This window comes from Mastomys coucha, unplaced genomic scaffold (genome assembly GCF_008632895.1).
Source record: "Mastomys coucha isolate ucsf_1 unplaced genomic scaffold, UCSF_Mcou_1 pScaffold15, whole genome shotgun sequence".
NCBI lineage: Eukaryota > Metazoa > Chordata > Mammalia > Rodentia > Muridae > Mastomys > Mastomys coucha.
In genome coordinates this window covers 141,786,229-141,802,538 of record NW_022196897.1, presented here as the reverse complement: position 1 = coordinate 141,802,538, position 16,310 = coordinate 141,786,229, and the positions used below count along the sequence as shown (strand labels likewise).

The window sequence follows — 16,310 nt, the reverse complement described above, 5'->3', positions numbered from 1 at the left end:
AAAAAAAAAAAAAAAAAAAAAAAACTTGGAAACGGAGGCCAGAAGGCTTAACCTTTTTAGCAGGGCTCATGATGGTTAAGAGGGGGCAGGAGAGGTGGTATCTGCTTAGCATTTTAGACTTCAAGCCAAGAAAGGGAAACTAGCACAGAACTTCATGAGATTAGAAGGAACTAAGAGGTCCTGTCTGCCACATTGTGTAAAATGAGAAACTCAGTGGGAAGAAGCAGTCGGCCCAAGGCTACAAGGCTACAGTCTGCCCAAGGCTGTAAGCCTACAGTCTGCCCAAGGCTGCAAGGTTGTATAGTCTGCCCAAGGCTGCTAGGCTGTACAGTCAGTCTGTCCAAAGCTATAAGTCAGCAGCAAGGCTGGAGCTAGGAGGCTGGTTGTCTGCATCTATTGCTCCAGCCCCATGGTCTTACATTGTGTTTTTACTGATCTTTTCTACTATAGCATGATCAGGAATACCATACTGCCATATATTTTAGTTGAACAGATTCCCATCAGTGGTTAAAACACGTCAATATGCCTCCTCTGCGCCTTCACCTATTTACACTTTACTATTATTTTCTAGGGTGTCAGATGCCTGATACATTCAACTCCTGGTTTCTTATAACCTTGCTTCACGTCTGGTAAGTGTGTGTACTTTAAGATGCGGCTCTCCTCGGGTCTGATTATATAAATGGCACTTGTTCAAGCATGAAAACCTGTCCCTCTCATTTTCATAACTGGTGCCTTGAAGCACATTTTTATTAAAGGTCAAAGCATAAACCCAGAAAGAAACTAATATTTGTAATATTTTTTTTCAAAGAACACCTAGCCCCATGAATAATGCTATCAGTATCTCTAAGAGACTCTCTGAGGCTGGATGGAAAAGTTCTGTCCCTCGGCTGTTTTAGGAAAGTTCACATTTACGTAAAAGTGGTTTGAATTGTGAGAATCCGTGGTCATTTTCATCGCTGGTCATCAGAAACCTATAACAAATTATACCACTGACATTTACGCCTGCGCCTCTGAGTATGCGTGCAGGTTAGAGTCAAGCCAGATTTGTTGCATGTGAAAATATTTAACACCTTAAATAGTATATTTTTTCTTCAGCTGTGAAGTAGTCAAAAAAAAAAAAATCCATTTTTCATCTACTGTTACACAGCATTAAAGGTCAAAGGGGGATATAGGAGTCATTGAGTGGGGGTTGGGGGAGCTGCCAGATCTTGGGAGCATAAACTCTGGAGAACTGGTTACTACACTGACCATAGTGAGCGCTTCATGGAGCATGGGGATGGCTGCCTGTCAAAGGACCCTTGTTTGAGCCTGTCTTTAGCGGAGCCTTGCACCACGGGCCTGGCTACGGTATAAAGATGCTTGGTCCTGGTACTCTATGTGGTGCCCCTCTTTCCAAACTCGCTGCATTTGACTGAGGAGCCTGAAGAGGCAGTTTATTTTATGGATTTTTTTTTTTGAACCCTCTAAACCAGTAGTTTATAGAAGGGACACTGTGCCCTGGGCACTTCTCTGGGTGCTAGGGCTGGCTCTCAAGAAGCCCAACCCAGTGAGGGAGATAGGCCAGGTATAAACTGTATTGCTAAGTTGGACAACGTATATAAGTGGTGCTTCTAGGAGAGAAGCGTGCACTCCGACTGTTAGAGCCCTTCCTAGCGCTGCTAGTTGTGCCGTAGATACTGTACCGCTTGTCAGGCGGCTGAGAAGGCACACTGTCTGCCTTTGGTGTCTGTGGTGGGGGTTAAGCACAGGGTGCAGGGAGGGATACTGGATACATTGAGAAGAAAACTACTTTTTTTAAGAGTGAGGACTGGATGGTAGAATTACTCATTGGAAAGGCGGGAGGGTTGCGAGAAGGCTAAGTTGTCCCCAGAGGAGCTCAATGATAATATTCAGAGCCTGTATGAAAGACTCTTTATTGCCCATATAGCTAGAGGTATCTGAGTGGGAGAGGGAGTGGATGGCAAAATAAAATATATAATCCCTGTGACCACATCCCAAGGTCAACACCTGACTAATAGCTGAGAGAGCCTTGAAATTCCTTGGATTTCTTTAAACTTTCCAAACTGTGTCTACTCAGCTCTTCTTGCTGAAGGTACCTTTTTTTAGAGTAATGGGGTACACCACCACTAGCTAGGTAGAAAGGGGGGCATCTGCTCTCTGTCTTTCCCCAGCCTCTTCCTTGCTCTTAATTCTCACAATCTATATAGGTTTTGGTAGAATGTCCCAGCCCTTTTTTATTTGACTCAGCAAATCCTTGTCAAGGACCTACTGTGCGTTCAGGACCATGAGGCACTGGAGAGAAGGCTGTGATATGGTTCACAAGTTCAAGAAACTGTGGTGGAGGATGAGCCTTGAGCGCGGTTGTCTATAGTAGATGATAATGAAACGCCTGGCTCAGAACCCACAGAAAAGCTGCAGAGGCACAAAGGTAGACTAAGGTCTGCTGAGCCCAGTGGCAGGAAGGACCTATTGGACCTACAGAACTGGGAGTGTTTGAAGGCAGCCAATTGGCTGTAATGTTTGGGGTAGGTTTGTGGAGGAATGTGAAAACCAGGAAAGTGGTTTGGGCCTCGTGGTGTAGTGATCTTCTGAGAACTGGGGACTCCCTCCGCTAAGAGGTAAAAACAGTTAGAAGAGGGATGGATCAATCCAACAAGTATGGAGAGAAGTTAGGTTCCTCTAGTCCTGTTCTCTTAGCTCTACCATCCCAGAATACTCTGGGATGAGTATCGGAGGGGCAGCCAAACTCCAGTTGAGAGCGCAGTAAGCAGAGACCCTGCAGGAACACGAATTGAGTCAGTCACCTCTTGGAGTGGCAGCTGTGAGGGAGGAGGCGGGGAAACAGGAGGGACGGACAAATCCCCACCAGACAAAACCACAGCAGGCAGATAGCAGATGAAGGACCCTGATGGGAGGCTCTCCAGAAGGTTCGCCTGCGTCCCATAGGTGATCGTCACCTATAGGTGCTAGGTCCTTATTGGCAGGTGAGATAGGAACGGGATACACTGGTGATGTGACACTTCTCCTGTCTGCTCTCTGGCTCCATCCTTTTCTGTGGGCTGAGATTTAAGGCAGCACACTCCCTTCTGTTCCTTTGTTAGTTGTATATTCAGTGAGCGTGCAGTGATGCTGATTGTGTGTCTGCTGTTCTTGCCGAACAAGATCAGTATTAACTGTAGCTGCTGAAAAAGATGCTGTTGCAGTTACCCAGCATCCCTACATGGGCTTGGTAAAACCACCTTTCTGCACATTTCCTCATCCCAGCCAGCCACTCTATGAGTCCATTCAGGTGCCTGTACCAGAGACCTGGGAGCTCGTCTTGCCTGTCCTTCATTCGTTTCACCTCGTCAGTCAGTCATTCATTACTTAGCTCAAACTCTTTTGACCCTGAGCTGACAGTAACAAATGAGTTTACTTTGTAACCAGTACATGTGCTCACATATGATGCAGACATGTAAAGCTTGTCTTTACAATGCCAGGAAATGTCTGAAACTTCCTATTCCATTTGGACTAATTTTACCTAGAAGTTGAAGGTTTAACCCACCAAATTGATTTCACCAGGGTGCAACCCCCAGTCCTTGATTCCCTCCTTTGCTTTCAAGTTTCTGAGCATGCGTTCACGTCCTAGAACATGCAGCCTGCACCCTGACTGCTCTTGTCTCTGCCATTCTGTGGGGTCTTGGTATTTACCCTTGTTACTACTGTTTTTCCTCAATATGTAATTAAGGCGTTATGTTCATTATAAAGCCTTCCCTTCCATCTGAAGGCCATTCTTCTGTGATTTCTTTGGTAATACTTTTCATTTAAACAATTTTAAGTTTAAAAAGTGGATATATAAAAACATAAAAATTATACATGTCAACGGAGGACTGTGCAATATTTTGATACCTATATATGTACATTGCATGATTTGTGTTTGTGCATGTGTATATGTCTGCCTGCATGTGGTTTTTGTGTACAGAGGCCAAAGAAGGGTGTCAGATGCCCTGCGTCATCACTCTGCCTTAATAAAAACAGAACAACTAAGCTGTGTGGTAGTGGCCTTTAATCCCAGCACTTGGGAGGCAGAGGCAGGTGGGTCTCTGAGTTTGAGGCCAGCCTGGTCTACAAAGTGAGTTCCAGGACAGCTAGGGATACATAGAGAAACTCTGTCTTAAACGAAAAAACAAAAACCAAGCAGTAATAATAGAGCTGAAGGGGTTTGCAACCCCATAGGAAGAACAACAATATCAACCAACCAGAGCTCCCAGGGACTAAACCACCAACCAAGGAGTACACATGGAGGGATCCATTGCTCCAGCCTTATATGTCACAAAGGATGGCCTTGTTGGGCATCAATAGGAGAAGAGGCCCTTGGCTCCGTGAAGAGCCAAGCTCCATGCCATAGTGCAGAGGAATTCGAGGGTAGGGAAGGAAGGAGTGGGTAGGGGGGTGGATTAGAGCACATCCTCATAGAAGCAGGAGGAGGGGGGATAGGAAGTTTCTGGGGGGGGGGAATCAGGAAAGAGGATAACATTTGAAATGTAAATAAATAAAATATCCAATAAAAAAGGTAAAAAAAAAAAAAGAAAAAATATTATTATTTATATATGAGCCCTCTCTTTGAGTCTCAGCCTCTCTCTGTGCACCACCCCCCATCATTTTATAATGTTTAAATTATAGTCAAGTTATAAATGCCCTCATTTGTTATTTCGCTGTGAAAGTTTTTGCAATTCCGGAAGTCAGGTCCCCAGCAGAATCGATGTGTGCTCTTCAATGCTGAGTTCTACGCATGTGCAGAGTAAATCTCATCTCAGCCACTGTATGTGGAAAGGTTGCTACTTGGAGTGAAAGATGTAGAAATGGCGTGGCCACCTCTTATGTATGTAGCACACGTGCACAAAAGGACCCTGTAGTAGCTTCCCGGAAACCCAGAAGTCAGTTTTCAAAGCCAGTCTCTACTTCAGTTTCCTTGTTTTACATGAGGAGGGATGGTTCTGGTGATCTGATGACATTTGTCACAAGTCACTTTATGTCCCACATAGCAGTGGAGAATCTGAGACAAACCCAAAGCTGACTCGGAGCTGTTAATGCCCTAGTGTGCCTTCTTGGTGACCAAGGAGACAGGGGTCTCTTTTTCTGAATACAAATAATGACAGAAATGACTTTTTGACTACTGGCCTTAAAGTGAGTGCTGCTCTTCTTGGCACTGACTGTCTGTGTTCCAGAATGCCCTGGAAATAGTAGATGCTTAAGGGCTGCAGTTCTTGACCTTCAGGGGTCCAGAGCCAGAGGGTGGGCCTGAACTGCTAAGAGAGTCAGAAGTAACTTGTAAAGATGTTTCAAGTGCCACAAAAAGACAGAGGATGGACATTAGGGGAGCCAGGTAAGACTCTTGCAAAGAAGAGAAGGAAGTAAGGTACGGACTTGAACATACTGTCCCCATCACAGTCCAGCCAGAGAACTGCCCTGGCAAGCATTGGCAGCATCTGCTAGGGCTGTTTTAAAAGCACCCTTGCAGTTTTGATGTAGCTGGGAGGCATCTGGGCTCCTGCTGGACTCCAGCAGCTTCAGACCTGCTATATATGGTGTGCCCTGATTGTGTGCACAGCTTCTTTCTCCTTCCCCCGGCCAGAGGCTGTGTTCACACAGCCACACATATAGGCTGATGAATTCCTTTTTGTTCAAACCAATGGCCCACGCAGAAGTGTTTTATCAGCACACATGACCTTTAGCACCCTGGTGCTTGCCAGCCAAGACTTCGATCTTATGGATCTGGTTGCAAGCCATATGTAGCTTATGGTTGTTCACATCAGGTGAGGTGGTTTCAGGAAGCATTTTGACTTGTTTGCTTTTGCCACAGACAAGTCTGGTGGCTACCATGCTCCCCCTAGAAAGCTTAGAGAGGAAGTTTAGGAAACTAGGTAGAGATAACCATGTGCATAGCCCCAGGAAAGGGTCAGTGTGCCAGCTTACCAATAAACAAACCACTCATTAGCAAACTTAGGGGCTTGAGTGTGGCCATGTTGGCATCTCTCTCTTGGCCTCAGTAGATGATAAAGTAATGCAAACAAGCTCTATAAAAACCCACTTGAGATTCATTTATAGCTGTCCGTGTGGCAGACCCGTGCACACACCCACTGGTCACAGAATTCAGAATCAACTCTTCTCAACAGTAGATTTGGTTGAACAAGGCCAAATTCCAAACATGGTTGTGTGAGACAGGATGTTCAGAGCTGCCAGAATGTGGCAGGAGATCAGCATTAGGAATCACAGGATTCTACCCTCTCGGTTGACTCTGGGAAGACCATGGCCTTTCTTCTTGGCTGGAAGAGAGGAGAGGCTGTTGTTCTTTTGACTGTGCAGACGGGGGTGTTCTCTCAGTAGGAAGAGGCTGCTGTGCTGGGCCTCACTGAATTGAAGGAATAGTGTGAGAGACACTGGTGTGGGGGAAAGTTCAAGCTGTCTTTCAGCTCCTCTCTTCTCCTCTGTGTGACCTTAAGTTACTTAAGCACATGAAAGGCTGGGAGCTGTACTAGATAAATAGTTGTGTAAACAGAGGCAGGTGATCGGTACAGATGCCTCAGGTCTTCTGCTGTAGAGCCTGTCTCTGGGCTGGCCTTATACAGAGACTGGGGAGCCATCAGAGGAAGGCTTGAACACTCCTGTTTTTCTTTACTTTGCTAACTGGGTTCTTCGCCTTCCTTATATGTAAAAGAGATGGGGATTATTTATGAGCCACTGGAATCACTGAGAGACAGGGATAGTGCTGAGGCTTAAAACCGCAGTAATAAACTGCAGGCTTAAGAACATCAGCAACTGTGGGAGGAGCGCACCGGCTTGCTGTAGAGCGGCGCAGCTCACAGATCAGTCTGCATTTGGAGTAAGTGCTCACGAAGACTTGTTAAACAAGGGATTAACTAATACAAGAATTTTATTTTTACTTTCTTTTTAATGTTTATTTTGCATTAGTAAGGGTCATTTTTGTTTTAGTCTGTAAGCCTTCCTTCCGTCCCCCAAAGAGCCCTTTTCAATATTTAATATAGGACCAGGGTGTGGTGGTACAGGGCTGTAATCCCAGCTCTGCGGAAGTAGAAGCAACAGGATCAAGGAGTTCAAGCCTAGCCTGAACCACAAAACCCCCTCTAAAAGAAAGAGTAAGGAAAAGCAAGCAAAAGAGCCATTTAACACAAGCACAGTGTCGATGAAGTGTATTAGTTTGAGCTGCTTGGTTCTTTTGTGTAAACATAGTGTTCAGTATGCTCCATATTGACTGGCTCATACTGACTCTCCTCATGCAGGGAGGGTGTGGCCTGTGGTAGCTTCATCTTAGACCCTAGGCCATCTGGTCTTTAGATGAGACATTTTGAATTTGTTTCATTAATTTCACTTTTACTTTCCAACTTGTATTGTCTTTGGGTCTCACTTGGTAGTTTTAATCTGTTCTGTTTACTGTTAACCTTTTGTTGATGAGGGGTGATTCATCTACTGTCTTAGTCAGGGTTTCTATTCCTGCAAAAACATCATGACCAAGAAGCAAGTTGGGGAGGAAAGGGTTTATTTAGCTTACTTCCACTTTGCTGTTGATCACCAGAAGAAGTCAGGACTGGAACTCAAGCAGGTCAGGAAGCAGGAGCTGATGCAGAGGCCATGGAGAGATGTTTCTTACTGGCTTGCTTTTCCTGGCTTGCTCAGCATGCTGTCTTATAGAACCCAAGACTTCCAGCCCAGGGATGGCACCACCCACAAGGGGCCCTACCCCCTTGATCACTAATTGAGAAAATGCCCCACAGCTGGATCTCATGGAGGCACTTCCCCAACTGAAACTCCCTTCTCTGTGATAACTCCAGCCTTTGTCAAGATGGCACACAAAACCAGCCAGTACAATTGACAACTTGACACACAAACCCATCACTACTAAGCCTCAACCCTTACTTTCTTATTCATCCCCAAGATGTAAAGTCCCACAGTTTTTACATATTAAAAGTTCAATCAACTTAAAATGTCCAATATCTTTTAAAATTCAAGGTCTCTTAACTGTGGGCTCCACTAAAATACTTTCTTCCTTCAAGAGGGAAAAATATCAGGGCACAGTCACAATCAAAAGCAAAAATCAAACTCCAACTGTCCAATGTCTGGGATTCACTCATGATCTTCTGGATTCCTCCAAGGCTTGGGTCACTTCTCCAGCTCTGCCTTTTGTAGCACACACCTTGTCTTCCAGGCTCCAGATGCCTGTACTCCACTTCTGCTGCTGTTCTTGGTGGTCATTCATGGTCATTCATGGCATCACTAAAACACTGTCTTCCACTGTAACTAGGCTTCACCAATATCCTCTCATAGGCTGTCTTCATGGTGCCAAGCCTCAACTCCTTTGCATGACCCCTTCAGTCCTGGGCCATCAATTGCAACTGAGGCTGCCCCTTCACCAATGGCCTCCCATGGCCTCTCACTGTGCTGAGCCTCAGCTGCTCTTCATGACCCCTTCATGCCTTCAAAACGAGTACCACCGGGGTGACTCTTATACATTACCAAGTCCTGCTGCAGCACAAGGTACAACCTTGGCTATCTCTGGAACGCAGCCTCTTTGTGCTCTCAGAAAACACTTCCCAGAAGATGTCGCCTCAGTGATGCTGGTGTCTTCTTAATCACCGCTAATTTCTTAGCTCCAGCTAACCAGCATCAATAGTTCCAGTAGTGCAAAGTTTTCACATTAGTAGTTCTGGTATCTTGTTAATCACAGCTGATAATTCAGCCCCAGCTAACCAAAACCACAGAATCTTCACAATCAAAACAGCATGGCCATGATAAGAGTCTTTAATCTTCCCTCTGAAATTTCACAAGCCAGGCCTCCATTTCTGCACTGGTCTCAACATGATCTTCCAAGCTCCCACAGAACATCCCACAGAATTCTTAACAACCAGTGGTTCCTCTAGCTCAAAGTTCCAAAGTCCTTCCACAGTCTTCCCCAAAACATGGTCAGGTTGTTACAGGAATACCCCACTATGTTGGTACCAATTTGTCTTAGTCAGGGTTTCTATTCCTGCACAAACATCATGACCAAGAAGCTAGTTGGGGAGGAAAGGGTTTATTGAGCTTACTTCCACATTGCTGTTGATCACCAGAGGAAGCCAGGACTGGAACTCAAGCAAGCCAGTAAGAAACATCTCTCCATGGCCTCTGTGTCAGCTCCTGCTTCCTGACCAGCATGTGTGTGTATATATGTGTGCATGCATGTATGTGTGCATGTGCGCGCATGTATGTGTATGTGTGTACGTGTGTGTGTGTGTGTGTGTGTGTGTGTGTGTGTGTGTGAAAGCCCCGTCTGAGCAGGAAAGAAGCAACTACAGCTTTTGCTCTTTAAGTTTTTGTTTGTGTGTTTGTTTGTTTTGTTTTTGTTGAGATAGGGTTTCTCTGTGTAGCCCTGGCTGTCCTGGAACTCACTCTGTAGACCAGGCTGGCCTGGAACTCAGAAATCCACATTCCTGTCTCCCAAGTGCTGGGATTAAAGGTGTGCGCCACCACTGCCCGGCTCTTTAAGTTTTTACTTTCTTAGTCATTTTTAGAATATTAAAAATTACCAGATAAGCTGATTTCAGCCTGAGTCAGCTATTAGTCTAACCACTTGGGGTTATTGTTTGGTTGGTTGTTTGGTTGGTTTTGATGTCATTACACACTTCACAGCACCTGGGTAGCGGTCAAAGGAAAACCTTGGGTGTGATCTTCACTTTTCATCTTGTTTAAGATGGAGTCTCCTGGATGCTGTGCTGTTTGGGCTGGGGTAGAGGGCCAGTGAGTCTCCAGGGATTTGTCTCCTCACTTCTCACTTCAGCAGAGAGTGTGTAGACAGTGCCATGGCGAAGGAAGGAAAAGCTACCCTCCGAACACCCTGGAGCTTGTGTGTGTATAGACGGTACAGCAGGTCTCCAGCCACCGCAGCCGCAGGGAGAGGGCGCTTGGAAGGGTTGGGGGGGAATCTGCCTTTCCATTCCTTGCACAGTTGGTTCAGAGCAGTTGCCAAGCTTGGGAACAACTGAATGTGCTGAGCTTCAAGGTAGGAAGTTCGAGGAGCTGGCTTTGAGCGGCCCACCCTGCTGGGACATCCTAGGCAGCCGCCTGTGTCACCGCCTGTGTCATCCCTCGTGTCTGGCCTGCAGCTCTGACTTTCCTTTCTTTCTTTCTTTCTTTCTTTCTTTCTTTCTTTCTTTCTTTCTTTCTTTCTTTCTTTTTAGGAAAGTAACTACAAAAGTTCTTCACAATGGGACTTTGTCTTTAACTTCTTAGAGAGTTTGATTCACAAACTTAGGGCAAATCAGTGAACTTTTTTAGTCAGTGCTGGTGACTGGAGAGCCCTGTGGATCAGAATCTTACCTTTTCCTGACAGAAACACAGGAGCCTGTTCTGATAGGAAACCTGATTCTTGCCTCAGTTTTGTAAGGAGAAATTTGCTGTAGAGTTTATATTGAAAGGTGCTTGCTTGGTCACATATCCATGGAGGAGTTTGGGGTAGTGCTTTAGGAGTAATTTGAATTTGTCTTGTTGACAGCCTTCAACCCACATTTTCTAGACTATTAGGAACACCAGCATTTTAATGATAGAGGTTTAAAGCAAACGTCACTGTTTACATTTCTCTCAGGAGGGAGTGCAGTGTTGTATTTCCAAGTAAGACAAAGGAATAATTCCCCCAGGCTGTCACTCTCCAGCCTTGGTGCTGTTGGTATTTTATTGCAAGCCCTGAGGCTAGGAGGGAGTGTCAGCTTCTTAGTGACCCAGCTGCAGGCGTGTTCCTCTCTCTAGGCTTTTCCTCCCAGTGGCCCAGCACCATCTGCTTAGCCCACAGAAAGTTAGACTTTCTTTGCCTGACATTTCAGAGCTACTCACGACTTCTCTGGCTTCACCTCCCTGCTTCTTATGCTCTACCCAGCCACAAATCGAGGAAGTCGTCATTGTCCCTTTAACAGGTGCTGACATCTCCCTTAGCCCTACCTTGGTTCTCCGCATTCCGTCTGTCTGTCTCGGAAGCCTTCTACCATTTATAGTTCTGCCTTCACTTCAGATCTCCTTTCCAAGGCCCACGCATAACGTTTCGTTTCCCATCAAGCTTTCTCAGATCCTATTCATCCGAAGGTAATCTTTCAAACTCCACTGCACAGTTTTTCCTGAGACCCTGCCTTCTTTTGTTTTACATGTATTTATTTTTGTGTGCAGGTGCGTACACATGTATGCATATGTGCCATGGTGTGCAGGTCAGAGGACAGCCCTTGGGAGTCAATTCTCTTTCCACCATGTGGGTCCCAGGGAATCCGGCAGCAAGTGCCTTTACTGTTGTTTCTGTGTGCTTTGCTTCTCCTAAGAAACACATGGCTTGAAATTTGGATGCAATGTGTTTGCCATCAGCGTTATACCTACTCATTTAGCCATGTCCCTATACATAGTAGGAGCTCAGTTTATGTTTATTGGGTAAATTATCAGTTTGAGAGCTCCTCCTCCTCCTCTATCTCTTCCTCTTCTTCCACCTCCTCCTCTTCCTCCTCCTCCTCCTCCTCCTCCTCCTCCTCTTCTTCTTCTTCTTCTTCTTCTTCCTCTTCCTCTTACTCTTACTCTTCTTACTCTTCTTCCTCCTCCTTCTTCTCTGTGAGTGCTCTGTCTTCACACACAGCAGAAGAGGAAATCAGATCCCATTATATATAGATAGTCGTAAGCCACCATGTGGTTGCTGGGAATTAAACTCACGACCTCTAGAAGAGCAATCAATACCTTTAACCACTCAGCCATCTCTCCAGCCCTGAGAGTTCCTTTATTTTATATGACCTTTTTACCCAGCTGCCCATTGAGCTGCCCATTGTCTTATAATGGCTGTGGAACAAGCTGTTGTGTGAAACCCCAAAAACCTCACTTCATGTTGATATAGTTAAGAAAATTTATGGTTTGAAAAAAATCTGTGCCTTTTAAACCTCAGTGGGCAGGTGTATTAACAGACTACAGAATTTTCAAATAAATGAAGAATTCCATTACCTCACTGTTGCTGTTGATGAATTGGCCTCCTATGACACTTGAGCGTCAAAACACTGTGTCTTTTCAGGTGAGAGGCTAACAAGGACAAACTGATTAATTTATTTAAAAAGTATTGTTGAGCAGTGTGCTCCGTCACGTGCTTGCAGAGTGCTCTCTGTCATGTTCTGTCACCCAGCCTTTTCGCAGCTTGTTTCATTATCGTCTCCAAGTCTCATATCTTAGGTACTAACTGGGTTCAGAGGCTAAAGGTTAGAATGACATTGCCAACAGATCCACTTGAGGTCACTGGTGAACCTCTGGTTGGAGAGGTGCAGGCTCTGGGCCTGGAGAGATGGCCCACAGTTAACAGCAGATCCAGCTTCTCAGAGGACCTCAATTTGGCTCCTAGCATTCACCATGGGTTGCTCACAGCTGCCTCTAACTCAGCTCCAGGGATCCAGTGCCTTTGATCTCCAAGGGCACTAAACTCATATCCATACCCAGACACACGCACACACACACACACACACACACACACACACACCACACACACACACACACACACACACACACGCACCACACACACACACACACGCGCATACGCACGCACGCACGCACGCGTGTGCACACATACCCAGACGCACACGCGCGCACACGCACGCACACACACGCACACACACACACACACACACACACACACGCACACGTGTGCACACATACCCAGACGCACACGCGCGCACACGCGCGCGCGCGTACACACACACAGACACCCAGACACACGCGCGTGCGCACACACACACACACACACACACACACTTATATAAAAAAGCTGGGTGCTCACCAGACATCTATTCTAGTTTTCCACATTTTGAAGTTGCCTGTTCTATTACTTAAATCTTTACTTAAATCTTTACATTCTTCCCTGTTGAACAGTTTTTACTTTGTCAAATAATTCTTTCTCTTTGGCCCAACCTCTTGTTTTGATTTTAGTATTTGAATAGACAAATTTAGGGCCCCCCTCTTGTTTTCATCAAGTTAGATATTCTTTGGTCTCTCTCTTAACATTTATTTACTTACTTGTTTGTGTGTTTTGTCTAAACTCAGATCATCAGGATTGGGTGGCAAGTGCTGAGCCACCTTGCCAGTCTGCTTTCCAATCTTTTTTTTTTTTCCCTTTCTCTTCTCTTAATTTTAATTTTAGTTGGCCTATCTTACATATTTATAGATTATTTAATATTTTGATGCATGTGCATTGTGTTATAATCAAACCAGAGTCATTACCATGCCCACTATCTCATGTGTTATTTCTGCAGAGTGGGAATATACAAAATCCCCTCTTCTAGCCATCTTCAGATATATTACACTGTTGGTAGCTATAGTCTCCCTATTGCGCAGAACTTACTCTTTAATATGACTGGAAGTGCTTGTCTCTTGAGGTATAATGTTCAAAATAAGAATCAGTAGACGCTGCTGAACCAAGCAGATTTGGAGTCTCGCTTTGCACACTGGGGACATATTTCACTATCTAAAGCATATTAATTAATCACTATTGACTATTGAGTGTGTCCTACTTCTTGTCTCTCTCTCTCTCTCTCTCTCTCTCTCTCTCTCTCTCTCTCTCTCTCTCTCCCCACTCCCCATCCCCAAGCCTTTTTTACATAGGAGGTTGTGATTCATGTATCTTGGACCTCTGGAGTTTTATCTGCTAGACCCAGATACAGGACCTTGTGTTTTCCCTGCCCAGAGTCTTGTGAGGTGCAATCCATTGAAACAAACTGTGGAGATATTTTTGGTTCATGGTTGGGTCATGTAACATATCTGTTCTCTTGCCTCGCTTGTCATTTGCCCATTTGATAAGTATGTTTCCCCCCAATTTAGTCATGGAGATGTTGAGACAGATTGGACTGGAATCATTCCATTGATGCTTGTAGAGTTTTCTTTTACAACGGAGAGTAGTGAGACAGTGTCTTGCTCTGTAGCTCCTGGTGGCCTTGAACTTCCAACCCTGTTGCCTCTACCTCCTGTCTACAGGGATTTGTATGTATGTGTCCTAAGAGCTTGCTCTAACTAGGAACCTGCAGTTGATTTTTTTCTCTTCTTTCTTTCTTCCTTTCTTTTCTTTTCCTTTTTTTTTCCCCCTGAGACAGAATCACACTATGTAGACTAACCTGGCTTTGAACTTGCAGAAATCCTCCTGCCTTTGCTGGAACTAAAGGCAGATGCCACTACTCCTGATTTTCCTCTAAAGATTTATTCTACTTATGTCTATGTGTATGGGTGCCTGAGGAGGTCAGAAGAGGGTACTAGCACCCTTTGAGCTACAGTTACAGGCCACTGGGCGCCACTCAGTGCAGGGGTTGGGAACTGAACTCGGGTTCTCTGCAATAGCAGTCCATGCATGCTGCTAGGGGCAGTGGGTGAATGAAAAGTGGACAGACAGACACACCTGTACAGTGGAGCTAATGCAACTGCTACCTCACTGTCTGGAACCTCAGCTCCAGAGGGAGGGGCTCGCTTGTCTCAGTAGGACATTTGTAGTCCTGTGGTCTCAGGACGCTTGGGGAAGAGGAAGCCACAGTTGCTAGTCTCTGTCTTTGTACACACCAATAATCATCCAAACTTTGACTCCCAAGAAAAGCTTTGCCATTTCTCTTGAGCCTGGGCCTGGGTCGTATGGATACGGCCTTGCCAATTTTGCCAGTGGGTCTGAGGCTTTGGGCGTCCTCAAGATATGGCCATTCCCATGTCAAAATACACATTCACTCTGGACCTCACTGACTTGGGACTTCCTCAGATCCCCACTCACGTTCCCTTAGCTGCTGAGCCATCTCTCCAGCCCCTTGCAGTTGCTTTTAGTGGGCAGTTTCTGTATGGAGATAGACCTGTGAATTTAAATAAGGTATTCTGTAATTGTAGCAGGAATTGTCCTTCCGTCTGTGGCCGTCACTTGATATCTAGTTCCAAGCATCAGAATTCAGTTTGGTTTTAAGAATAATGTTAGGGGTCCCCAATAGAGGAGTTAGAGAAAGGACTGAAGGAGTTGAGGGGTTTGCAACCCCATAAAAAGAACAGCAATATCAACCAACCAGATCCCCCAGAACTCCCATCAACAAAGGAATACACATGGCTCCAACTGCATATGTAGCAGAGGATGGCCTTGCCAGGCATCAGTGGAAGAAAAGGTCCTTGGTCCTATGAAGGCTCAATAGATGCCCCAGTGTAGGGTAATCGAGGCCAGGGAGGTGGGAGTGGATGGGTGGGTGGAAGAACACCCTCCTAGAAGTGTGCGGAGGTGTAGGCTGAGGATGTCATAGGGTGTTTCTAGGAGGGAGGGAACCTGGGAAAGGGAATAACATTTGAAATGTAAATAAAGAAAATATCTAATAATAAAAAAAAAGAATAATTAGGGATACTTTGAAAAGTTATTAACCTTAAATATATTCCTTTTTATAATTAAATACTATACTTTAAAAATATTATTTTTAATTACGTGTGTGTGCACATATGTGTGTGTGTTGGTACGTGTGAGTGTTGGTATCCAAAGAGGCCAGAAGCCTCCGATCCCCTGGAGCCTGAGTGAGTGGTTATGAGTCTTCTGACATGTGTGCTGGGAACCAAACACTGAATTTGGGTCCTTTGGAAGATTAGTATGTGCTTTTAACTACTGAGCCATCTCTCCCACTACTGAATACATGTGTGTGTGTGTGTGTGTGTATGTGTGTGTATGTCACATACACACACACACACACACATATATATATATGTGTGTATATATATGTGTGTGTGTATATACATATATATACACACATACACACACACACATATATATGTGTGTATATATATGAACTTTTTATTTCATTTTTTTTCGAGACAGGGTTTCTCTGTATAGCCCTGGCTGTCCTGGAACTCATTCTGTAGACCAGGCTGGCCTCAAACTCAGAAATTCACCTGCCTGTCTCCCATGTGCAGGGATTAAAAAAGATGTGTGCCACCACTGCCTAGCTCCTGAATATATTTTTAAGTTAATAAAAATGACAAAATGTCTTGCTGGGTGATGATGGTGCACATCTTTAGTCCTAGCTCTCAGGAGGCAGAGGCAGGTGGATCTCTTGAGTTTGAGGTTGAGTCCTGTCTGGTCTACATAGAGAGTTCCTGGATATCCAGGGCTACATACTGAGAGCCTGTCTCAAATCAAAGCAACAAACAAACAAAAACGAACTTGCTCTTTGCCTTCAGTGGAAGACACATCTAGTGGGAGAAGGGTTTGGTAATTATAGAAATGTAATTGTCATATTCTCGGTGTCTGCTTGCTTAGCACACATTAGCCAAGACAAGTA

The 16,310-nt window shown here is 45.1% G+C and overlaps 1 protein-coding gene across 5 annotated transcripts in view; it reads left to right on the top strand.

The window, feature by feature from the left end:
- The window catches only part of LOC116091249 (ubiquinol-cytochrome-c reductase complex assembly factor 1), a 91,674-nt gene that overhangs the window by 28,888 nt on the left and 46,476 nt on the right, over positions 1-16,310 (top strand). For all 5 annotated transcript variants that reach the window (XM_031372439.1, XM_031372442.1, XM_031372438.1 and 2 more), the window contains one exon: positions 572-629. In XM_031372439.1, coding sequence (XP_031228299.1) covers positions 572-629 — 58 coding nt within the window. The remainder of the gene's footprint in view (positions 1-571; positions 630-16,310) is intronic.